Source organism: Malania oleifera, chromosome 3, assembly GCF_029873635.1.
Source record: "Malania oleifera isolate guangnan ecotype guangnan chromosome 3, ASM2987363v1, whole genome shotgun sequence".
Taxonomy (NCBI): Eukaryota; Viridiplantae; Streptophyta; class Magnoliopsida; order Santalales; family Ximeniaceae; genus Malania; species Malania oleifera.
Genome location: NC_080419.1, coordinates 99437765 through 99464409, shown reverse-complemented (window position 1 = coordinate 99464409; position 26645 = coordinate 99437765). Strand labels below are relative to the sequence as shown.

At 35.6% G+C, this 26645-nt stretch overlaps 2 protein-coding genes across 10 annotated transcripts in view; one reads left to right on the top strand and one right to left on the bottom strand.

Moving 5' to 3' along the window:
* Positions 1–12617, top strand: part of LOC131151912 (protein TIC236, chloroplastic) — an 81770-nt gene extending 69153 nt beyond the window's left edge. For 3 of the 4 annotated variants that reach the window (XM_058103402.1, XM_058103404.1, XM_058103403.1), the window contains 10 exons: positions 3380–3655; positions 4837–4902; positions 5121–5252; positions 5364–6188; positions 6324–6604; positions 6938–7194; positions 9579–9817; positions 9934–10125; positions 10240–10512; positions 12106–12617. In XM_058103402.1, the coding sequence (XP_057959385.1) occupies positions 3380–3655; positions 4837–4902; positions 5121–5252; positions 5364–6188; positions 6324–6604; positions 6938–7194; positions 9579–9817; positions 9934–10125; positions 10240–10512; positions 12106–12252 (2688 nt within the window). In that variant the 3' untranslated portion in view covers positions 12253–12617. The remainder of the gene's footprint in view (positions 1–3379; positions 3656–4836; positions 4903–5120; positions 5253–5363; positions 6189–6323; positions 6605–6937; positions 7195–9578; positions 9818–9933; positions 10126–10239; positions 10513–12105) is intronic. The other variant, XM_058103405.1, reaches the window with a different exon arrangement.
* A 517-nt stretch (positions 12618–13134) lies between these two features.
* LOC131151911 (psbP domain-containing protein 5, chloroplastic) lies at positions 13135–20564 on the bottom strand. 6 transcript variants are annotated; one of them, XM_058103398.1, is made up of 11 exons: positions 20240–20564; positions 20007–20173; positions 19298–19406; positions 18172–18221; positions 17559–17626; positions 17388–17486; positions 14395–14454; positions 14213–14272; positions 14070–14124; positions 13688–13737; positions 13135–13331 (listed from the first exon to the last, which is right to left on the bottom strand). In XM_058103398.1, exons 1-11 carry the CDS (start codon positions 20311–20313, stop codon positions 13233–13235), a joined length of 891 nt encoding a protein of 296 aa, XP_057959381.1. In that variant the 5' UTR covers positions 20314–20564; the 3' UTR covers positions 13135–13232. The 6 variants fall into 6 exon arrangements, with proteins under 6 accessions (XP_057959381.1, XP_057959382.1, XP_057959378.1 ...); XM_058103399.1 differs by having other exon boundaries at positions 20007–20161; positions 20240–20554; XM_058103395.1 differs by having other exon boundaries at positions 17388–17626.
* Positions 20565–26645: the final 6081 nt, after the last annotated feature.

Sequence of the window (26645 nt, the reverse complement as noted above, 5' to 3'; positions counted from 1 at the left end):
CACCACTCTTGTCATTGAATCATCACCATGGCATTGGCCTTGAGATGACTTATCCCTAGTGAGATCAAACCAATTTCCCCCCTCCATTGTGAACCATTGTAAGTCCTAAACCCCTCTTCCCCTTTTCTTTTCAATCCATGAACCCACCTATAAAACACTCAATTGCACCCAGATTCTCATGACCTAGTACAATGCAGCCCAAGCCCAAACTGTGAGACCAGTTACTGAAAACTGGGCCCAACCTTCTTTCTTCATAAATCAGTGCACTTTGTTTTAACCAAACCAAACCTGTTGACCATCCAACTCAGACCATACCCCTAGCAGGACCGACCCAGCTTCCACTCCATGTTCTGATTTAGTCAGATTTGGGGAAAAAAATAGAGGAAAAGAAAAAAAAATGTTACTGTTAAAAACTCATTGGCTACTAAAAAATGGGAACTCGCAGAGAAACTCATGAAGGTTGGGAATCGCCTTCACTCTCCCCCATCTTCAGTTGATGTCCTTTTGCTTTTGTTAAATCAAGTTTGAGGGTTTCTTGATGCAAGTAGAGCAATTCTCACCATCATCACTAAATGATGCTCTCCTTAAAACTTTAGTTAATATTGTCTTTCTTAGGCATTCATAACTAGATGTTAAGGTTGCTGTTGCTGCTTGCCTTAGTGAAGTTATGAGAATTGATGCCCCAGACATTGCTTATCCAGATGCCAAAAAATGAAAAAGGTGTTAAATTGATTGTGTCCATTTTTTAGGAGATCCATAACTGGACTAGCGTCATTTATATAACATGTGGATCTTCATTCTTGCAAATATAGACAAGGTTTAGTTTTCTCTTGTCATGATTTGACCTTCAAGGTGATGCATTGATTCTTGATGTGTTTCGCCATTTTCTTGCATCCATTAGAGTATCATTTTGCGCAAGTATTTTCTGCCATGGCAGAAGTCATGGTTCTTCTTTTAGAGGAGACTGATGATGTCATAGTAGAATTTCTGTGTATCATTATCTCCTGTGTAAAGTTTGATAACTAAAGCACTCTCCCCCCTGCTCAAAATTTGTAAGGAAGTGCTTAATTTGTATGCTCCTAAGCTACTAGACAAGGCATCCTTTCAAGAGTTGAATAAGAAAAAAGATGATCATGTTAGCAAAGGTCCACTAGAGGTTGTGAAGCTCCAAGTGTTAGATTCGAAGCTATTCACAGAGGCCCATATATTGAGTTTATTATCTGAGACAAGTATTTTAACTCAGCTCACTTTCAAAATTTCAGTCTTTTGAGGATTTGAAAAGGTCTATTCCTGCCTCCTATGTTTTGACAGGCCTATGGTTCTTGATCCTTCTGCATTTTAAAATTCAAGGTTGAATTTTTGCCAACTGGGGAAGCTTTATAAAATGTGAGCTTTGAGGCCTGCAATGAATACCCATCAATGGCTAATAAAGAGTAACTTAACATAATCCCATATCTCCTTGCATGTATTTAAATGTGTAAACAAATCAGCAATATGTGGCCCTCTCATAACAAACCAACAATATTTTTGAACCCATACATCCTAGTTCTCTTTATAATAGGATCTCTGTTAGTTAGATAACAGTGTCCCTTGACAAGTGAGATAAATTTTAATGATCTTCAACCACAGGGTGTAATTACTAACTAATAATAGTAATTTATGCAGGTAACAAGGTGTGCATAGGTGTTATAATTTTTACATGGTGTTCTTGGAGTTCAGGAGAAAACACTAACAAAGGTGCACTAGGACAAAATTGCACTGATATTGGACCATGAGAAAAACACATTGATATTGCACCAATTAGGAGAACATTGCAGACACAGCTCCCACAAATTTGAGAGACTTACCAGAATAATGCAGAATGAGATAGTCAGCCGTCAGTCTAGATCCACAATTTTGGTTCATACATTCCATCCTTCAGTGAATCAATGTGAAACAATGCTGGGGATTCATTCATCTAACTCCAGACAACTTCAATCAAAGGAAGAATATCTGTGAAGAAGCTTCTGATTGCACTGGGATCTGATTCAAATTGAAAAACTAGCAATTGCAACTATAAAAAGGCTGAAATTATCTGCCCAAAAATAACCAAATACCAAATTTCTTGAGGGTTTTGGACACCCAGGAGAGGTGCATCTGTCTCATAGTTACCTGGAACGTGGTACATTTGGGGTTGTGGTACGTGTATGGGTACAGGTACACTACTTAAGAGTACCCAGTTCTTGGGGTGTAGGCTTAGTCCATATGCCATTTGTGGTCATGGTACACTTGAACCACTATGTTGGATCTCGTATGGTATGTTTTGAATTACTAGTAAATGTGTCATCTGCATTTCACGCAATTGCATGTGAATGATATTATGTAAATTTTTGTAATTCTTAATAAAATTTAGAAATATTTTTTAAAGAATTAATAATATATTCTCAAAATTTACTTTATAACTATAAGTATGAATTTTCAAAGTTACTCATAAAATTTTTTAAAAAATGATAAAATTTTCTTTTTCTCCAAATTTTTAAAATATGAATTGCGTACAGTTGAAAACAGCCTGAAATTGATATTTTCTACCCTTTATTTTTAGAAATGAAAAGGACCAGAAACTGTCTTTGAAAATGGTATCAAACGGACAGTCTCTTTTGCTTTTCACTGTCAATTAAAAGCAAGTAGTCTCTTTATCATGGTCTATTGATAATGAATATTTTGAACTTATTTTAGTTATTTGCATGGTAGTGTCGTTTTAAACTTTTAGTTTCTTCCTTTCCTTTTTCCATATCAGTATGATAAACACCATTTGTTTACTTAATTGGTAAGGATTTAAGCCTGAACATCACATTACACACAATATTGTCTAATTTCTGCATCAATTCCCTTATTTAACTTGTTAATGGTATTGTTTCTGGTTGAATAAGTTCTAATTGGCTTCTTTTTTTTTTCCCAGTTTTTTGTTTTATAGTTCACTTTTTCTGGACTATTCCAGAATTTTGAAGGGAGAAGTCTTTTTCTCCTTTGTGTAAATTCTTCTCTTATCAATGAAATCTCTTCTTTTGTTATAATTTTTTTTTTTTTTAAAAAGGGTTCTTAAGAACAACTTGTTTAAACATTGCAAGCAATACATCTTCAATTTTTTTTCCCTCTCAATTCAGTTAGTTTAATATCAATTCAACTCAACTAAAGTTTAAGCTTTGTGTTAGTGAATAAGTTCTGCCATGGAATTCTTCCCAGGTCCTTTATTGGCCATTTGTTTCCCATTGTTGTTACTTGTTTTCTTTTATTAGTTATTTTATCTTTGCTTTCCCAAACTTCAAAACTTCTAAATATTGTGTTTTTCATATTTGTGTCAGTATTTTCAATGTTGACGGATTGATATGTTATTGTCTAGATCACTGTTGAAAAAACTGTTCTGGAACAAAGCAATAGCAGGTACGAGCTTCAGGGTGAATATGTGTTGCCTGGCACTCGTGATCGAAATCCTACTGATAAAGAAAGGGGTGGCCTGTTTAAAAGGGCGATGACTGGGCATCTGGGTAGTGTGATATCTTCTATGGGAAGGTGGAGAATGAGACTCGAAGTTCCTAGAGCCGAAGTTGCTGAGATGCTTCCACTTGCAAGACTTCTTTCCCGAAGTACCGATCCCGCTGTTCATTCTAGATCAAAGGTTGATTTCCTCTTAAATTTATTGTAATTTTTTTCATGAAATTTCTCTGTTTGTAACTTACATCCATGTGTGCTAGAAATGGCTTGGAACAAGATCTGTAGTGGGCAACCTGACATTTTAGCTAATGAGTGAAAGTATTTAAATTTCTTTGGAAATCTAATGTCAATGTAATCTGGAATAACTCATGAAAAGGGGGCATTGAAGAGTTTTAGTAAAGGAGATGGAGAGGTGAGTGGAGTTTTTAGTAGTTGTCTAGGAAAAGCTACATGATTGACTAAAATTATAACTTAACAATTATAGTTGAAGTTGAAATTACTGGTATTTTAATGAACATAAATTAACCAAAGATAAAGGAGCCCCTTAAATGATTAAATATAGGAAAATCTCCAAAACTATTAGGTTTGATGGGATTGTATTTCAGGCTCAAAGGTGTGTTGAACTGGATTTTTCATTTAGACTGTAAATATGCCTTATTAATGAATGAAAATCACCACCTTTTCTTTTGCTGTCTGTCTCTGTGCATGTGAGTGAAAGAGAGAAATAGAGAGAGGAGGGAGGGTCATTAAGTGTCAAACGACTAAGCATTGCTTTTGAAATTGTTAAACTGACAATTCATACTTTAAAACTCCTAAAGAGAATGACTAAACAAGGCTAAGATATGAAACAAGAGGATCAAATTTTTACTGTTGCTGTTGTTATTATTATTTATAATTTAGGACTGGAAATTCGTTATCAAAGCTTTTTCTTACTTCAAAGATTAATGAGAAGTTTCGGATTGATGGCCTTTGAAATTTGCACCAGTCAGCCTCAAGATAGCTAACATTTAACTCCCAGTCCCTGCTTTGACTGGAGCATGGGTACAAGGCTGCCCTTCTCTTGCCTAGCTTCCAAATTTTTTTTCTTTAGTTTAACTTGGTTAAATTTTTGGATTGAGTTGATTCTTTGCTAGTTTAGTTGGCATATATGTTTCAAGTTTTTTTAATTGATTATTTGTGCTTTTCTTTGTTATATTGATGCACCAAATATAGAAATTATGTCAAAGTTCACATTATAAATGAGGCAAAAAGAATATTAAATATTATATTGTCTTAGCTTTTAGTTCATTTATTATTTTTTATTAGGATTCACATAATAATTGCTTATTATAAATCCTGATTCTGCATGTTTTTGACCTTTTGCAGGATCTTTTTCTGCAAAGTTTGCAGTCAGTGGGATTGTATACTGAAAGTCTCCAAGACTTGCTTGAGGTATTTTTTTAGCAAGGATGCAGTATGTTCATTCCTGGTTTGTATCTCCAATACTATGTTCTTCTGTCTTAGTGTTCAGAAAACCAGATTGAAATGCATGATATGATTTATATTGCAATTCACATTTCTGTTCATATGAATAAGATGAACTGTCCATGGTACAGCTTAATATCCATTGTCTTAGTATGAAAATTTTAGTTAAGTTTCTGCATTTTCAGGTAATTCGGGGGCATTATACTCAATCAAATGAAGTTATTCTTGAAGATCTGAGTCTTCCAGGTTTAGCTGAACTTAGAGGTTGCTGGCATGGCTCTCTTGATGCTAGTGGTGGAGGCAACGGGGACACAGTGGTAGATATCTTTGAATTTTTCCTTAAGTCAACATAGTTTGGACATCATGCATGTAACTATATGGAGGATTCAATTGAAAATTATAATTGGCTTTGTCATTGTATTCATCAGGCAGAATTTGACTTTCATGGGGAGGACTGGGAGTGGGGAACCTACAAAACGCAGCATGTGCTGGCAATTGGTGCGTACAGTAACAATGATGGTTTGCGACTTGAGAAAATATTTATCCAAAAGGATAATGCGACAATCCATGCTGATGGGACTTTGTTGGGACCAAAAACCAATCTTCATTTTGCTGTTCTTAATTTTCCTGTTAGCCTAGTCCCTACTTTGGTTCAGGTTATTGAATCTTCAGCTGTTGATGCTGTTCATTCTTTGCGGCAATTGTTAGCACCAATTAAAGGTATACTGCACATGGAAGGGGATCTTCGAGGAAGTCTTGTAAAACCAGAATGCGATGTGAAAGTAAGGCTCCTAGACGGTGCTATTGGGGGCATTGATCTTGGGCGAGCTGAAATTGTTGCCTCTCTAACCTCAACCAGTCGTTTTCTATTTAATGCAAAGTTTGAACCTATCATTCAAAATGGCCATGTACACATTCAAGGGAGTGTTCCTGTAACTTTTGTCCAAAATAACCTGTTGGAGGAGGAAGATACAGATACAGATAAAAGTGGAGCCATGTGGGTACCTGGATGGGCCAGGGAAAGGACTAGAGGATCTGCAGATGAAGCCAGTGAAAAGAAAGTATCCAGGGATAGAAATGAAGAAGTTTGGGATACTCAGTTAGCAGAAAGCCTCAAAGGGTTAAATTGGAACATATTAGATGTTGGAGAAGTTAGAGTTGATGCCGATATCAAGGATGGGGGCATGATGTTGTTAACAGCTTTATGTCCTCATGCAAATTGGCTTCATGGCAATGCTGACATTATGCTCCAGGTAGGTTTAGTTAAAGGTTCTTAAAAAACATCAAATACTTTTACTGGGCAATCATAATTATCTACAATTTTACAATGTATTTTTTATGGCTTTACCATAACATTTCTGAGGCATTTTACTTGCTCCAATTTATAGGTTAGAGGGACAGTTGAACAACCAGAGCTCAATGGGTCTGCATCATTCCACAGGGCGTCTGTGTCTTCACCAGTACTCTGGAAACCACTTACCAACTTTGGTGGCACAGTGCATGTGAAATCAAATAGGTTATGCATCAGTTCATTAGAAAGTAGGGTAGGAAGACGGGGAAAGCTGTTCCTAAAAGGGAGCCTTCCCCTCAGAACAAGTGAAGCATCCCTTGGCGATAAAATTGACCTAAAATGTGAAGTTCTAGAAGTACGAGCAAAGAATATCTTCAGGTGTGTTATCTTCCTCCCATTTGTGGGAATTTACAAATTAACATTTTCTTTATCATATTGCCTCTATTTATCTTTAGATATTATGATTTACGGGTGATTAACTATCACAACACCTCTTGATATTTTTCAATTCTTAACAATTTTTTTCCTGACTATATAATTTTTCCAGTGTGGTTATTATTCTTACAAAAGAAAAAAAAAAATGGTTCCCCTATTTTTTTTTAGTTTTTCCTTTTGATTTTATAATTTATAGCTGTTTCCTAATGTTAAGTTTGCATTTTATTTTTCTTTAAATGTTTTGCCGAGGTAATCTGATTGTCTTATTAAAATCAGTGGTCAGGTTGACACTCAGATGCAGATAACTGGATCTATACTGCAACCAAACATTTCTGGGAAAATTAAGTTGAGCCATGGAGAAGCATATCTACCACATGATAAGAGTAGCGGCGCTGCACCTCTTAATAGACTGGCATCAAATCAATCAAGGCTAACAAGCAGCAGTTACAATCATTTGGTTGCTTCGAGATATGTTTCTCGGTTTTTCAGTTCAGAACCTGCCGTGTCAAGCACTAAATTTGCTAAACCCTTGGGTAAATTATTGACATTTCATAAAGCGTGTTTTCTAGATTTTTCCATGTCTGGATGACTGTTGGCTTGGTATCTTCTGTTTTCTGCTCATTCTTTTTCGTTATTTATTTATTTATTTGGTTTGTCCTTCTAGGACAATACCTTATCCTTCTCTTTGTATTTCTTTTCTTTCTTATTCTTATTTATAATTTTTTATTTTTATATCAAAAAAGAAAATTCAGAAGTTGTGTGGTGAGAACTCTGCCATATGATCAGGTGCCTGATACTCTGACAGGATTGAAGATCATGTCTCCTTTCACTGAATGTGAACAGAGTTCAAATTCTTAAATGTGTCTATTTTAACATTTGCAATTTTTAAAAAAGAAAAAAAAGTTTTGATCATAGGACACCAGAATGTTGGTTCGGTTGAAATCCCGGAAGTTTTCGAATATTTCTGCTATAAATCTTCCCTTCTAACCCCCCCCCCCCAAAAAAACAAAAAAAAACAGGAAAAGAAAAGAAAAAATAGGAAAATCCAAAATAGAGAACTAGGAAGAAGTTTCAGTTTAAGTGAAACCCCAAAAAATTCAGTTAATTTTTTTTCGTGTCTTTGACTGTTCCCCATTTTCAATTGTTTATCAAACTCTCAAAGTTGACTTGAAATTAGTTTGTGTTCTCCCATCTTTCTTTACCAAAATTCAACCACCGAATTTGTAATCAGTCAAAATGATTAATTTAGATGCTTCAATATCAAAAATGCCTTTCTTAATGCTAAATCAAATTGAAATGTAGGATGTGTTGTCTTCCCCCCCCCCCCCCCCAAAAGGATATTGACCGTAAGGTTTAAAAAAGCATCCCTAGGTCATTAGGGGGAGGGTTGTCATAGTGTATGCAGCCTTACCCCCGCTTTTATGAAGAGAGGTTGTTTCTTTGGACTCTCAAACCCATGACCGGTCACAAAGTGGCAACTTTACCATTGATCCAAGGCTCGCCCTTTGCCCTCACTAATATTGACCCTAAGTTTGTGTTGTTAAATTTTTTTTTCCTTTTATGGCATGTCTACACAACTTGAGCTTGGAATTGTGCTGATTAATGGATTTGAAAACCAAAACTCATGGCTTTACATTGAAGTTCCAAACATTTAACATTTTGTTATGTTTTGAAACTAAATTTTATAATATATGTTACATATATTGTTGGAATAAGGTCAAGAAGAAGGGTAAGAAGAACATGGGTCATTTGAGAGAGAGAGAGAGAGAGAGCCCAAGTAGTTGGGATAGTAATTCTTGTCGTTATTGTAATAAAATTTCAATGAACAGAAGGGATAGCCTTGGATTCACTTAAATGGAGAAAAGGGATCCATAGAGCAACCCCAAATAGTTGGGATGGTAATTTTGTTGTTACTGTTGTCATTGTCTATTCATAGGATTATGTGCCTGTGTATCCATGTCTAATCTAGTGTGTACAAAATGATTGTGGTTTCAGAATTTGATTTTGTTCTGCTCTTTATACCCTTTCTATGAAATAAATTCTAAGGGTTGAAAGATTTGGTGCAACAGTATTAGCAATTAGTATGCTGGATGTGTAGCACCAGTTTTACCCTGCTTGGTGGGACCAGCACTGGATAATTGCAATTTTTTTTTTAAATATTGGAAGAAGATTTTAATCCCTTTGACACTTGCCCTTAAAAGTTCAAACTTCTCATCTTCCCATTATGCATTGAATGACATGGTGTATAATTCCTTCAATGACTGTAGTGCTTATAGCTGCATCTGATTCCCTTTTATGTTATTTCAATATCTTATTCACATTTATGTAACTTATATATTGGCAGGATCGTCTTAGAGCTTTTCAATCAAATTTCCTCTATCTTTATGCATTCTTTGTTTCTTTTGTTCTTTTAATATTTTGCATTACCTTGTTTGTATTCTGCAAATTGCATTTTTTTTTCGTAATGACAAATTGTGTTTGCATGACTGCACCTCATGAATCATTTCCTTGATTTCACAATGTATCAAATGTCCTCGGTGCGTCCACAACTTTTTCACGGCCTATGTTCAATGCACATTTTTCACACATTTTTTTTTATTACCTTTATTACTTGGATTTGAAAAGAGACTCTGAACCATAATGTCCCCTGTGACATGGAGGGAATAAGGGATTGAAAAAACCTTTGATTGGAGTGCATATGAGGCTTGAAGATAAACCTTCAAGAATTCACATGCTACTGCATTGATCTAATTTACAGGATTGCACAAAATACTGTTAGAGTGATCAAAGTCGAGCACTATGGATTGCATAAACTATGGCATTGAAACGTAGGTCATTTGCATAGTGATAATCTACATTTTGTTTGTCGTACATGTATATCTTGGAAAATATCCAGCATTGTTTATCTTATGTACAGGTAAACAGACTGAGGTAGGGACGGAAATTGAGCAAGTAAACAGTAAGCTCAAACTAGATATCCGCCTCACTGATTTAAAGCTTGTTCTTGGACCGGAGTTGAGGATATTGTATCCTTTGATTCTCAATTTTGCCGTCAGTGGAGAGCTTGAGCTAAATGGTCTGGCTCATCCAAAATGGATAAAGCCTAGAGGAATTCTGACATTTGAGAATGGTGATGTGAATCTTGTTGCCACTCAGGCAAGTCCACTCTACAGCTACATTAGTCTTTTATTTGTTGCATACATCTTCTGTTTTTATTGTTGGGATTTGTGACTTTTATTGTATATGCGCAAGTTAACTTTTCTTAAATTCAGGTGAGGCTCAAGCGAGAGCATCTAAATATTGCAAAATTTGAGCCTGATAATGGACTAGATCCAATGCTAGACTTAGCTTTGGTTGGATCAGAGTGGCAATTTAGGATTCAAAGTAGAGCAAGCAACTGGCAGGACAAGTTGGTTGTAACCTCAACGCGCTCAGTGGAGCAGGATGTCCTCTCGCCTACAGAGGTAACAGCAGAATCCAGATTGAATGCTATTAGAGACTCTGCAACAGCAGAATCCCAATCTTGTTATGCCTTTTGTTCGATGCCATGAATGTGATCTTGAATTTCCTTTGCACAGGCTGCTAGAGTATTTGAGAGTCAATTAGCAGAGTCCATATTAGAAGGCGATGGCCAACTTGCATTTAAGAAGCTTGCTACTGCAACACTTGAGAAATTAATGCCAAGAATAGAAGGGAAGGGAGAGTTTGGACAGGCTCGGTGGAGGCTAGTGTATGCACCACAGATACCTAGCTTGCTTTCTGTTGATCCTTCTTTTGATCCTCTCAAATCTCTTGCTAGTAATATTTCATTTGGTACAGAGGTTGAAGTTCAGCTTGGGAAACGTCTTCAGGTTCTTTCCATTCATTTTCTTTCTGGTTGAAATCATTCATTCCTTATCACATGTGCTTTACTTTGTTCAAAAGTGCTGCTTCTTTGAAGAAGAATTCAACAACACTGAAAAATATTATGTCTGAAGAAGGGATATGTGTGTGTGTATAATACATAAATGAAATGTCAAGGTCTCACTAAGAAACTCTATACTAAGTTTCCCCATTGTGCTTCTCTCCTTATTCACTCTGCACTTTCAATTTCTGAAATCCAAGGTAATGTTTGATTCGTGGATTTTTATTCCTAGAAATGAATAACTATAATTGATAGTTTATGGCAGGCTGCAGCAGTGGTGGTTGGGGGATGGTTTCTAAATTATTATATTCCTATACAATTTTCGTTATGTTCTCATTGTATTCCATCCTATGTGTAGGAATAGGTATTCAGCGAACCAAGGGTAACCTAAAAGCTTCGAGGTCCCACTTACCAATTACATAACAAATTTCTCCTGTGCATCTTCTCTCTTCTGTCACACATTTATTCTTCACATTTATCTCTTTCTACCATCCCTCTCTCACACATGCTGCATCCCCTTCGCTCATGTGTGTGTGTGTGTGTGTGCGTGTTTTGTGAACCTTTTTCTGCTAAAATGCATGCATTCAATTGTCACTTTTCTCCCTTTTCTTAGTGGATTATCACACTACCTCCCAAACACTTCAAACCCCACCCCTCACCACAAACCCCCCCCCCCCCTGCCCAAAAAAATTATAATAATAATAAAAAATAAATAGATAAATGCTCCTCTTCAAATATATAAAAAAGAAAAGTTGACCTATTTAATTTTGAATTTCTCATACCTTTCTCTAAATATTTGTGTGCACGTGCCATTTTTTCTAGTATACGCAAGTCTTGAATAATATAGCCAGCACCACCAATCCTTAAGCCCCACAAGGTGTGGTCAGCTATATGAATTTCATGATCTTCAGCAATATCCTCTGACGAATGGAGTGTAAATCCTTATGCCCCATCTCAGTCCAAGTTATTATAGGTCCATTCCTCTTACCTCTTACTACCAAAAATATCAATTAGCCCATTCTTAGCTAACTGGCAATAAAAATTAAAAACTTTAAATTGTTATCATAATCAGAAAGAAAAGGTTGCATGTAAAAATATTTCAGCAGAAATATTCAAACAAAAATGTTAGCAGGATGACGTCATTCTGTTTTTCCTACTGTGTAGTTTACTTATATAAAGAAATATCGAAGTGGGCAATATGAATCAATCTTACCATATGCATTTGGTTAGATGCTGTTTTGTGCTGTGCTCAAAATATCAAACTTGACCCAATGAAGGTCGTTCATATATGCCTGTTTTGCTTCAGAAGATGTGAAAGGAAAACTTCAAAGTTGTGCTTCAGCATTTCTTCATAACCAAAACAATGTGTGTATATATGGCACAAAAATATGGAAACAACAAGCCAACATGATGTGAAACACATTTGAATATTTCTTGTAAATTAATTGTAAACGCATTAGTGGTACGCTTTTTTTTCCTCTTGAATTATCAGTATTTCTTTAATTTGTTATGGCCATTTGCCATTGCATTTTCTTTCCAGGCATCCATGGTTAGACAGATGAAGGACTCGGAAATGGCAATGCAGTGGACCTTGATCTACCAACTTACAAGCCGCCTAAGGGTGCTCCTACAATCTGCTCCATTCAAGCGCCTTCTTTTCGAATACTCTGCTACATCACAGGACTAGTCTGCAAAGCACTTTCTTTTTCAGGCAGTTGAAATCTTGGTTTGGAGAACGATAACATTTCATCAATATGTAGCACAGAATTTGGTGCTTTTGTTCCCATAGAGGTTTCCGCTGGTGGGTAGGATGGCCCTCCCTGCGCCTTGGGCGGGGGGTTCGCTGCCCTTTGAAATATTCATTTATTTATTGTTTAGGAGGGGGGAGGAGGTGGGGATTTAGCGGGGTTGGGGCACAGGTACGTTTGTAATTTGTATGGTTAGAAATTTAGAGATGTATATATCATATATTCTGTAATTCTTTGCTCAAAAACTAATTGAGCTTGTTCATAAGTTAAAACACATTGTGCATGTATTGAGAAATCCCAAAAATGACATTGTCAGATATAAGTGGGAAATCTTTAAAAAGGTTGTCGATTGTTAGCAAAATTATAGTCTGTTTAAATCTTGATCCTATACTTTAGAATGATGTTAGGATTGGCAGGAGGTGATATTTTGCAAACCGTTCTGAGCACAAGGTGAAAGCCTGATGAAATCAAGTCAAATGAGCACCTGAGCCTCCAAGCTCTCTCAAGAACACCTTTGAACTACTCTCCAGTAGCCTGACATAGCTCAAAATCAGCAACACTTTAGTTTCTCCGCAGTTAAAATTTAATGGCTAAATGGTCTACCCAGTTCCAAATGGGTAGGGTTGGATCTTATATTGATAGGTCATAATTTGACATTGCCCATTTTAACACATACCCACCTATTTAATATGCCTGCTCAACTAAGAAGAGAAAAATGAGCCCAACGTCATTAGGGAAAACCAAGAGCAAAAATCCACCAAAAAAAGGTCATTTTGTTGGTGCAAACATCATCAAAATTGGGAGAGAGAGAGAGAGAGAGAGAGCTCAAAATCCTTGAATTTTTTCTATTGAAAATAGAGACATCCAAGAGCCAAAGGCAAAAGCCAAAAAACCAAAAAACAAAATGAAGCAGCACTGGTCACCAAAATCTCCAGGGATCCTTGAACGGTGGAACATAGTTTACTGTGGGTGGAAGAAGGCGGAAAGAAGATACAGTTTTTTCCAATAAAGGACCCATCTGCATGAGCACACAAGGTATTGTCCACTTAGTAATAAAAATGAAAAGTTGGAGCACATAGAAAGTACCATAAACATGAATGAGAAAATTAAAAAATATATTAACAATCAAGCACGCACGATGGATCTACAAATGTCACACTTTATTTAATTTCAAAAACTAAGTTCTGAAAAAAAATTTGTAATTATGAATAGCTATATATACTTGAGCAAGCCATATACGAGAATGCTGAAGGACTTTTTTAACAACATTATGACCAAAACGTACAAGTTAAAAAATGCCTATAATTCTCTTACTTAATTGTACATATAATATACTGTTTAAAGTTAAGTGCAGAGAGAGAGGGAGAGACTTACTACATTCCACTTATTGTTAAGAGTAGAAGCACTCAGCGTGTACAAATAACCTGCAATTCAGCGTTTAAGAAGCTAAGGAATAAAAGAAGAGGAAAAAGCATTTAAAAACTTACACGTAGGGTCCTGAACTAGGAAAGAACCATGAGGAGACAAACTCATGCAAGATTTTTCAGAAGAGGAATAATTATAATGGATGGGGGAGGTGCTAACCACATCAATTTTTTAAATAGTTCAAAAGATTTCAAGAAGTTAATTGTACGTCAACAAATTTTCAATATCAAAATTAATTATAATAATGGTCTTGACAATTACAAATACACACTCGCACACAGAGTGTTGCATGATTTTTTCCTAAAAATGTGAGGCCAAGTCAGGATCCTACCATCACGCTCAGCAGTTGAACTAACGAAGTGTCGATAACTGCTTGGTTCTTGAATCTGCATAATTCCATGCAGCGTCAGCAAATCATTAAAGTGGTCACATTTCCCACCACTTGATGCAGCAGTCAAAATTAGACATACGTACAGCATTGGTAGGTGATTTGCGAAGGAGATACTCATAATACCAGTAAGGCACACCATCAATCTGAAACATAAAGAAGCCAAAAACCAAAGCATTAACTTTTATGTCGTGAAATGCTGAAATTTAAATATGTTCAGGCTAAAATTGTAGTTCATATAAACTGGAAAAAAGTTTCGAGAGCTCACTTCACTTGAATGTGCATCCAGAACTGAACTCTCAGTCATACGCTGACTTGCAGTAACTCGCTGCACAATTTAGTAATACTATGTTACTTCAAACTGATAATTAATTTTTATGGTACACCAGTCCTTCCCAAACACCACTTTGAAGGTTAACAATTTCCAAATCAACATACTGCTTTATCTAGGGATCATTTCTAAGAAAGAGATGAATGCTTAATGACATCAGTATACCTATATTTTCTACTGTACGATGGAGTAATGATTAATGTAGGGACCATAGGTGGAGAGACTAGAGAATTTCCAATCACAATAGGTGTACATCAAGGATTTGCTTCAAGCCTTTATCTTTTTACTTTAGTGATCTAGGAGTATCCAAAATGAGGTTCCATGGTGTATGTTGTTTGTAGATGATATTGTATTGATTGATTTTCACTAGGGGTGGAGTAAAGGCTAAATAAGAATTATGAAAAGAAACTTTAGAATCTAGAGGTTTTAGGATAAGTTCAAATAAGATAGAATATAGGAAATGTAATTTCAGTAAAACTTGATGATGAAGAAATAAATACCATTAGCAAATTTCGATACCTTGAACCTATTATGTAAGCTGAAGGAGAACTTGAAGAGGATATAATGCATTGAGTTAAAGCAAATTAGATAAAATGGAAAAGTGTTTGAAGTGTGCTTTGTGACCACAGAATACCCTTAAAATTAAAAGGAAAGTTTTATAGGACAGCTATAAGACCAGCTATGCTATATGGATTAGAATGTTGGGCGACTATGAAATAGCATAACCAAAACATAAAAGTTTCCAAGATGAGAATGCTTAGATGGATGAGTAGTATAATATTAAAAGATGAATTAAGAAATAAACATATTCGCAGTAATGTAGACATAGCTCCTTGTAGAAGATAAGATAAGGGAGGGATGACTCAGATGGTTTGGGCTCTTGCAACGTAGGTCACATAATGTGCCAGTGAGGAACAATGAGTTAGTTACTATGAGGGGCAATAGAAGGAATAGAAGTAGACCTAAAATAAATTGGAATGAGATGGTAAGGATTTAATAGCCTTGAATTTGTCCAAAGAAATTGTCCATAATCACATAAATTTGCAGAAAATGATTTTTGTAGCCGACCCCACTTAGTGGGATTTAAGACTTGGTTTTGTTGTTTTATGTTGTCTTTCAGAGATGAATGTAAGTTGTACAAATGACCAAGAGATGGTCATTTTAGCCTTCTATTCATTGTCTTGTAAGGTTTTCATTCCAAATGAGACATTCCCTATCAATGTCCAATTTATATATATAAACATGTCTAAAGTTTGGAATTCCAGATTCAGTTTTACCATTTTCCCGCCCACGCAGACCAACCAGTGTGAACCCAATGAAAGAAGACAAGATCAAGTTGAATTTTGTGAAACCAAGTGGATTTATGGTTCTCTCCTAAAACTGCCATGATTATAAACTAAGTTGATTTCAAGCCGGTCCCATCTGGATCTTCAGAACACAAATTGAAACACAACCTCATACTTCCAATCATAGTTAGAATCTTCCGATTCCCAATTCAATACATGTGATTTGTATCAATTCTACACCAAATTAATTCAAATCTTACTAGTGAATCTAAAAACAACCAAATCATTGCCGAATCTATCGATTCAGCACACAAATCTAGCATATCTATCTAAATCTATGGATTTGCACAATTCTAGACCTATCATATCCTAATGGACCCAACTAGTTTAAAACCCTATTTCCTTTTTTATCGCTTTTACTTTTACACAATTACCTTCCATTCCTTGTCTATATCAGTTTTGAGCTAAAATAGAGGAGAAAAAAGAACTCTAGATCTTATGTTACCTTCACAAAAGCATTCTTCACTCTTGGAGTATACTATTCTGCCATTGAGAAGGGCAGAAGAGAGTCCCTATGTTACCTAGAACATGGAATGTTCCAGTTTCTGGAATGGGAATGGGATCATGGTATGGCACATGATCTAAAATGTGGAATGTTAGGGGTCTACTTAATTAGATATATTGGTGAAAGATATGATATGTGAAAGATATTGAACTAGAACTTTGGATTGTTAGATTTAGCGTTCCAGAACGAAAATGTACCAAGTTTTAAAATGTTCGTACCAGTACATGGTTCACTAGGGTGTTGGCATTTTCTGGTAACTATGAGCAGAACACTCATGTTTTGTTGTGTAGTTAAGATTCAAATTTTGGTTTTCCAGTAGTTTATTCAATTATTATCATTTTAAAAGAGAATTTGTTCTTTCATCGTTGACAAACACCAAAAGTCAGTCAAAGTTCATGTTTTATTAATATCTTTTTGACTCATTCCCTTCCTTTTCATTTGTTCAAGAAAAGCATACACATGAAATATCATTTTTTTTTTATTGTCAAAATTTAAATGTATTGTACTATTTTACTTCTTGTTCATATATCAATATACGCATGTCATTTAGAAATGATTTTGGAAATTATTCCGAAGCTTCGATTCTAGATTCTTGATTCTTGATTCCTAAAGTTGGAATTTCAATCACAATTCCAATCTCAATTTAACAACTATCCTTTTAATCAATTAGTTTTAGTCATTTTTATTGTTAATAAATATTGTTCATAATTTTAAATTTTTCTATATTACCCTATCATTTTAAATTATTTAAATTTTGAATGAGTTACAAGTTGGCAAGAAAATCAATGGGTAATTACAGTTACAGGTCCCATTTTTTTAAGCCAATTACAAGAAGCTCTGAGTGTTTCTCTCTTGTGCATGCTCATCCCATCAAGTCCTAGCAGAAAATAAAATGCAATTTGCTTAGGAAATTGGTCAGAATTTAGCAGTAAATTCCAAAACATTAATTTTCAATCTTTTTAACATTAAACATCGTCTAAATATAGAAAGCATCTAACTAAAACATGAGACACGGTCATATATTTTCATAAGCTTAAGGCTCCTTAAACTACAAGTATAGAGACAGGTAGGTAGATTACCAAAGGTGACTTTTCAGATAATACAGAATCAGCAACAGCTTTTGCATTCCATTTACTCCTGTCCTTCAATCTTAAGAATTGTGAATTGGGGGGGCCTATCTGAACCAAAATAAATGGAATTATGAATGTAACCATAGGGCAGTTGCAAGAACTTAGTTTTATTGAAGTTACCGCAACAGAAATGATGAGGTTATCAATAAAATCAACACGCTCGGACACAATGCGCAGGCGTGCATTAGCTGTATCATATTAAAAGCAGTATCCATTTAGTTTTCTTTCTGAAAGATGCACAATATAAATGCCTAGGGTGCTCAGAACATTGAACCAGAAACCATTCCTTGGTGATATTTCTAGCAAGTCTAAGGTAACGTTTGGTTCGCAAAATAGCTATTCCTTGAAAATAAGATGGAATACATTGAAAAATTTGGGAATAGAGAGAATAGCTAGCTATTCCTTGTGTATTTCTCATTTTTTTCATCCAAAATGTAATAAAAAATAAATAGATATTCCCACGGTGAAATTTGGGAATAGTTATTCCTTGTCTATTCCTCATTTTAGTTTCATAAAAAGCTTGAGTTTGCTATTTGTTTTATGATAATAGCACAATTTTTTTGTATAATTAATTATAACTAACTTATTATAACTAATCTATTCCTAGGAATAGGCATTCCGCCAATCAAACGTAACCTAAATGTTTCAATGTAACTTAGAAAAAATGGAGAATAGTATTTATCTAATGACATGCTTGATTTCAATTTTAACAATAAAATGCAATCAAACTTACGGGACAGTGGCGCTGCTGACGAATAACGTTCGGGCTTTCTGGACTCCACCCTTCAAAATGATAAAAAGAATCAAGCCTTTAGAATTTACCGAGAGTTGTAACACATTGGAGAATGTCTAACTATGATAGGCTTACAAAAAGCATCACCATCAAGGGCACAAAATAAATAAATAAATAAAAAGTCCACTATAACTCTTTATCCTCATGAATTTATTATGGATGAATTCTGCAGGCACATTCAAGAGAGATTTCCCACCCTGATACAGTTTTGAGACATGAAATTAAAGCATCATTAAATCTAAGGTAAAACTGCAAATAAAACTGCAGCAGGGTGGATTCAGTTAAGACATGCCTCGAGTCTTGAGTATTGGAGTTTAAGTTAAGACATGTGTTGAGTCTTGAGTATTGTTTGACTAAAGACACATTAAATTCTTATAAGACTACAAATGCTCCATGATGCAAGATGCTTGAGGTTTTATGGAGCAAAATATTTTGCAATGAATGAGCATGGCCAGATGGAGGATTTTATGATAGATTGCTAGTCAAACATAAATAGAAATGGCCCAATCAAGGACAAAATGGGAGAAAGTGACTTTAGATGGCTAGGGCATATAGCCATGAACATTGAAAAATAGATAAGACTCTTCTAGTTTAAGTTGAAAGCCCCAAGTGAGCATGAGGAAGGCCAAAAGGATCATAGGCTTGAAAAGTAAGAAAGACATTATAGTCGAGGGACAAAGTAACTTATAATTGAGCACTATGGAGGGAAAAGATTCAAGTGACTGACTATAAGTTGGGGACAGCTTAGCTGAATTGGGTTCACAAGATAGTCATTAGAACAATACACCACCTCACCACCATTAAAGACAAATTCAAAATCTAAACACATGCAAACCCAACGTAGGTGTTGAAAAGTCTGAAAAAAAATTGCCAAATTTTTCAAAATGACTTACAGTCAAGGGAAAATATCAAATTTCAGTAATCCTCACTACAATGAGAATATCCGCACTTAATTTTTTAGTCATCAAATAGTAAAGTATCTATTCAAAAGAATATTATTTGATTCAAAAAATTGTACCACTGGTTAGCCAAAAATAATAAATAAAAAGAAAATAAAAAATCATACCATTTAATTACAAACTTCTTTGATTGCAACTCAACTGGGTACAGGTAAGAGTAAGCATTTATGTCATCGACCACTGAAGCCATTTTCAACTCTTCCTCAGCCCGGCATCCTGAAAAACCCCTAATATAAGTTTTTGACAAAAAACATAAGAATTGACTAACGAAGAAATCCTTTTATAATCAGGACAACTAGCATGAACCAAAAAGTAAAGAAAAAGTGAAAGAAGTATTAACCTAAAATTCTCACGCCAAATTCCATGACTGTACAATCTTTTGCAGAGAAAAAAAACAAACAAATATAACGTGTGGATTTTAACAAAATTTACTGGAGGAAAGAAAGTAAAACGAAGAGGAGACCAGGAATCCTCCCAAAAAACAATAAATAAATAAATAAAAACAAAACAAAATAAAACAGAACAAATTAAACAAACAGAAACAAAAGAACGAAAACAAAATTGGCACTAACCCATCTCAAATTATGATTAACGGTGTAAGTTGATCATTGTCATAAATTTACGTTGCCAAATCTAAAGAAATAATACTTAAATCCATGAGTAGATACGCAGAATTCAGAGAACTATGATATGATCATCAAAGGCAAATGCCTCTATATCTTTTCCAGTGAAACAAGCGGGCAAACAAAATTATCTCCCAAACTTCGACACAGTTAGAATCGATGAAACAGCTGAGTCAATGCGATAATAGCTTACCCGGGGATGGAAAGGTAATGATTAGAGAAGAAGACAAGCCAAGAAACATCAAATCCCTTCTGCACAACCCATTTTCTGAACTGGGTTTGGAAGGAACACAAGAACTGAGTTTAATGTTGCTGCGCAATCGATAATTCCTCCGGTTTGGCGTGTTTCTACATTGAATTCTGAAGGCCAATAAAAAAAAATTTAATCTTGTGAGACAGCGAGATAAGGAGAGAGAGACAGTTTACCTGAAGAGTTTCGGGAGGCAAGCATGGTTAGGAGAGGAGAACCAAGGGGGAGGAGAAAGGAGAGCCTCTGCCATATTGCTCTCTTCTTTCTGGTCACCTCATCCACTCTGGAACTCGCCGTTGTCGAAAAGAGCATACCATTTTATAATTTTAAGATTTAAATTGTTGTTGAAATTTCTTTTAAATTTTTATATTAATTCCAACTTTTGATATCCTAATTAACAAATCTGCCCTCCATAATGTATAATACTTCACAAAAATTAAAAATTTTTACAAACTTTGTATGTCTATTGTCAAACTTTCAATGTTAATCACAAATTCATATGACAAAAAAGGTGCCAGGTTATATAGATTTATACAAGGATTGTACATCACATCAATCTATATTAGAAGCTTACCAAAATTTCTTATAATTCTTAAGCTCCAATTATCAAGTTTTCTTTTTTTTCTCTTTTATTGTTTCTCTCCTTTTCTCAAATATTCTATGTTGACCTAACAAGGTTAGATCTCATTTTGATCATGACAAACTAAGAAATATTATTGTACTTTCAAGTAAATTTACATATATTATATCTTACAAACACAATGAACCATATTTAAGTTTAAAAGTCACGAATAAAACAAGTAAAATGAAGAAAGACTAGAATTTAGATAAAGATCAAACTTTAAGATATGAATACTTAGATTTTATTTCATGTGTAATGTAATATAAGTCCCATGTAAGTACTTCTCAAACTTATATTTGTTTAACAAGCTCTTAAGATAAATAATTGGACTTAAAGACCTGTTTTAATAACTTGGAAAATATTCCTTCAAAGTCCAAATATCTTTTTAAATGGATACAAATGAGTTTTGGAATCAAAACTAAAGAGAACACTGAATTTCAAGGTGTTTGAGCAATCGAGGCTCATGCTTAGTCGACTGAATGTTGGAATCAGAACAACCTGGTCCGGCATTAGTGAGTTCGGGCAACTAGCCTTATGGTTCAGTCGACCAAATGGGTACTGCTATTATTAAAGCCCAAATAGTATTGGTTCAAGCAACTGAACTTAAAGTTCAAATGACCGAAAGGCTACTACCTATTTGAAATTCATTATTTTAATTGGTTCGGGCAACCGAACTCCCAATTTAGTGGACCAAAGTGCACGATATATTTTGTGAACAATGCGATTTCTTTCCATTTGTGAAAGATATTGTTACCAAAATTTGGGCAAACGGTAAGATTTCAAACCTAACTATATAAGGCTAACCCTAATCATGTTAGGGCAACCTAATAGCACGAAAACATATTGATTTCATCTTTCAAATGCCGCTGTGCGCTGTTCTCATTCATTGCAAAATATTTTCTGCTTTTTGTACTTCAAGTTCATTGTTTTCAATCCAGAAAACCTTTTGAGCTTCATAATAAATTTATTTTGAGAGTATTAGATTGATTTTCGAGTGTACAAATTTGCTCTTTAAGAGAGTTTTCTTATTGTGCAAAATCTGCTACTGATTTATTTGTAAACAAACGATTCGGGTGTGAATCGAAGACAAGCAAGAGGGTGTTCTTGCTTAAGAGGTGTTCCACCTACTAAACAAAGAGAGGTGCTCTACCTATTGAATGGCGAAAGGTGCTCCACCTACTGAAAGGAGAGTTTAGTAAATTCCTCATAGCAAGTTGCTTGAGACAAGGACGTAGGCATGTTGCCGAACCTTGTAAAAAATCTCGGTGTCATTCTTATCACTTATATTTTTACTTTCAAGCACATATATATTGAATTTATCTACTGTGAATGATTTATTTTGATTTGGGAATGCTATGAATGTTTTAATTTGAGTTGTGGATGCTAAGAAAAATTTGAATACCTATTCTGATTAAAATTTGTTGTAGCTATGAATTTCTACTTTGATTTAATCTACTGAAATTGAACTATATTGATTTATTAATTATTCTAATACTAGCATAAATATTTGAGTGGTTGAACATATTGTTATTAACATTAATTTGCTAAGAATATTATAAATCTTGTGATTTAATTTCATACTTATGATTGGTGATTGATATAGTTGTTTGCAGAATAGATTTCTGTGGTGATTAAAATATTTAGAGCACGTGTTAAATAAGTTTTAAAATTAATTAAGTTTCAGCACAAAAAATTTAAAATACCCAATTTACCCCCCCCCCCCCCTCTTGGGATATACCTTTACTTTCAATTGGTATCAGAGTATAGGTTGCAATATATCCTAATAGGTAGTTGCACAAAGATCTAAATAGCAAACCTAGGTGTGTACCCATTTGGTGAAGGAAAATCCTTTGCTAGACCCCTAATATTTTGCAGTGTGAACTACACCTTTTGGAAATAGAGGATGAGAATTTTTTTACAAACCATGGACTGGAGAGTTTGGAGAGTTGTAGTCGAAGGAAACTATGTTCCTACTAAAGTCACTGAAAATAAGGAAATTCCTTAGGAAGAAAGTGAAATGAATGAGGTATATATGAAACAAATGCAAATAAACTCTAGTGCAATGAATGTCTTGTCTTGTGCATTAGACGCAAAATGAATTCAATAGAATAATGGGCTGCAAGAGTGCAAAGGAAATTTGGGAAAAGTTAGAAATAACCTATTAAGGAACCGTAGATGTTAGGGATAGCAAGATAGACTTGCTCACTAGTGAGTATGAAACTTTTAGGATGAACCTAGAAGAATCCATATAGAGTATGTACACTAGATTCATCCATATCATAAATTCCCTAAACGCATTTGGGAAAAACTGCCCTACATACGAAATGATTAGGAAACTCCTTAGTGGACTTCCATATGTTTAGGAACCTAAGGCCACAACCATATTGAAGGTAGAAACGTAAAATCCATGACCTTAGATAAGCTCATTGGGTCACTTCTCACATACGAGATGGCCATTAATGAAAGAACAACTGATGCTAGCAAAGCTAAGAAATCCATTGCACTTAAAGCCTCCAAAGAAAGCTCGAGTGATGAGGAAGTTGAAGAGATGGATGAAGAAGACCTAGCTTTAATCACCAGACGACTAGGTACACTCTTAAAAAAGAAGGATAAATTTATTAAGAAATTTTGAGGATCTAAAATGGACAAAGGAGAAACTAGTAGGAAAGAAACAAAAGCAGAACCTTCAACATGCTATAATTGCAAAAAGATAGGTCACATTAAACCTGACTGTCCACAGCTTAAAAAGAGTCTAAGAAAAAGAAGAAGAATAAGGTAATGAAGGCCACAACTTGAGATGACTCCAGCTCAAGCAGTTTGGAAAGTGAATCGAGCGATCAAGAGGTGGCAAACTTATGCCTTATGGCGTTGAACGATGAAATAAACTCTTATTCTAACTCGTTCATTAACTCTATTGATGAATCTTATGATGAATCTTGTGATAGCATGCCATCATACACTGAATTGCAAATCGAGTTACTTAAGTTGCATAAAAGCTTTGTTAGGGTGTCAACAAGAAACACCACACTAAAAAGTGAGAATGAAAAGTTAATGAAGAAATTAAAGTCAAATCTCACCATTGAAAAGGAAAAGGACTTACACATTGCTGCACTTGAGGATAAGACTGAAAAAATTTTAAAAGATCTAAAGGACTTAAAATCACAAGCCATTTGTGAAAATGATAAAGACTTAAAGATCACCAGTCTAGAAAAAAAAAGGTAGAAGATCAGTCTAAAATAATCTATAACTTCACAAAAGGAAAAGAAAATTTTGGCAAACTAGTTGGGTCTCAAAAGATGAATCCTTTATCCAAATCATGTGTCATATAATTCTTATCATACTCCTTGATTTTCTGAGAAGCATATGCAATGACCTTCCCTCGTTTCATCAATACGCACCCAAGCCCTTTCCGAGACGCATCATTGTAAACCACAAAACCACCTTCTCCCGATGGAATGATCAGGACCAGAGCAGTGACGAGTCATTGTTTTAATTCCTCGAAGTTTTGCTCACATTTCATCAGTCCACTCAAACTTCACATTCTTCATTGTCAACCTTGTCAGAGGACTTACTAATTTAGAAAACTCTTCCACGAATTGGCGATAATACCTTGCCAGACCTAAGAAACTTTTGACCTCGTGAACATTCTTCGGTCTTTCCTAACCCATTACTGCCTCTATCTTACCCGAGTTTATAGAAACATCATCCCTGGATATCACATGGCCTAGGAATGCAACTTTTTCCAGCCAGAACTCACATTTCTTGAACTTGGCATAAAACTTCTTTTCCCGTAGCACCTGGAGTACCAACCTTAAATGATTCTCATGCTCCTCAGGACTCTTCGAATAAACAAGAATATCATCAATAAATACCGCTACAACCGATCCAAATATTTATGGAAAACCTTCTTCATAAGGTCCATAAATGCAGCAAGAGCATTAGTCAGTCCGAATGACATAACCAAGAATTCGTAGTGATCATACCTGGTTCGGAATGCAGTCTTTGGAACATCTTCTGACTTGATTTTCACCTAATGATACCCTGAACGGAGATTGATCTTATAGTAGACTTGTGTTCCCTGGAGCTAGTCAAACAAATCATCTATACGAGGAAGTGGATACTTATTCTTAATTGTCACATTGTTTATCTCTCGGTAATCAATACACATTCTCATCGACCCTTCTTTCTTTTTAACAAATAAAACTGGTGCACCCCAAGGTGACACACTGGGTCTGATGAATCTTTTATCCAGTAACTCCTGTAAATGTTCCTTCAATTCTTTCAATTTTTCTGGAGTCATTATGTAGGGAGCCTTAGAGATTGGTATCATACCTGGAAGTAGGTCTATGACAAACTCAATTTCACGGTCGGGAGGCAACCTAGGTAAGTCTTCTAGGAATACATCATATAATTCCCTCATTATTGGGATATCCTCAAGCTTTAATTCTCCTTTTGGTACTTCCTTCACACAAGCGAGATACCCCTGACATCCATCCAAAAGTAGCTTTTTTGCCTGAATAGTTGATAGTATTTGTGGTGAGCGCACGCACGACCTAACAAACTTGTACTCCTTCTCCTTAGGAGGTCTGAACACTATGTTTTTCTTATAACAGTCAATACTAGCGAAATTAGAGGCTAACCAATCCATTCCTAGTATCATATCAAATCCATGCATCTCAAATACTACTAAATTGGTGGGTAGCATCTTTTCCTGAATACAAATTGGATAGATTTTAAGAACCTTTGTACAAACCACTACGGTTCCCGTCGGTGTGACCACAGATAAATCAACATCCAATGGCTAAGTTCCCACCCCACATATTTTTACATATTCCAAATATATGAATGAATGTGTTGACCCTGAATTAAACAATACAACAGCTTTATTTACAAAAATAAAAATATTACCTGTCACCATGTCACCAGCATTCTTTACATCTCCTAGTGTAAGAGAATAAACTCGCCCCTGGTCGATGTTCCTTTAATAGTTGTCTCGGGGTGCCTGATTGTTTCCCCGAAATTGACTAGGAGTGGGCGCATGATTTAGCGGCACACGACAATCTTGTACAATATGTCCAAGTCTACCGCATCGATAATAGATAACCATTCCAACCCGGCATTCCCTCCAATGCCTCACATTACACCTAGAACAAGGAGGGCATGATGAATTACCCTGATCAGCTCGATTCCCCATTTTTGGTCTCTGGCCCACACTATTAATATTTCTTTTCCACGGACCCTAACTTGTACCAGCTTGCAAACCTAGAGGCTTGGGCCTCTTCCTCTGATTCTGTACCCTTACACTTCTCTATAGACTCGTTTCCAATACCGTGGCTTTAGCCACCAACTCTGAGAAGTTCTGAACTTGAAATGCCACTACCTACTCGTAGATCCCCTGTCTCAGGCCTTTCTAAAACCTATGTTCCTTCTTTGACTCATCTAGAACCATATACGGGGCGATTCGGGACAACTCAACAAACTTGGTCGCATACTGCTGGACGGTCAAGTTTCCCTGGGTCAAGTTCAAAACTCCTCCGCCTTGGCATCCCTAGTGGAAACGGGGAAAATATCGATCAAAGAAAATTTGTTTAAAATGGTTCCAGGTTAGAGTTACGGGTCCTGACCTATGTTCTTCTAGTTGCTTCACTAATCTCCACCAACGCTTGACCTCCCCGGTCATTTTAAAAGTAGCATACAGAACCTTTTGTTCATCAGTGCAGCGAAGGACTGCCAGTATCTCCTCAATCTCTTGAAACAAGTTTTATGGAATGAATGGGTCGGCTCCTCCCACAAAATTTGGGGGATTCATGGGGGTGAATAGCTCAATAGTGCAGCCTTGGTCAGCAGGTGTGCAGTCCCGTCCCCTAAAGTTCCACACATTCTCTGACATGACCTGCTGGGCTAAACCGTGTAGCACGGGATTAGAATCACTGTCATCCTCGTTGGAAGCCCCTATGTTG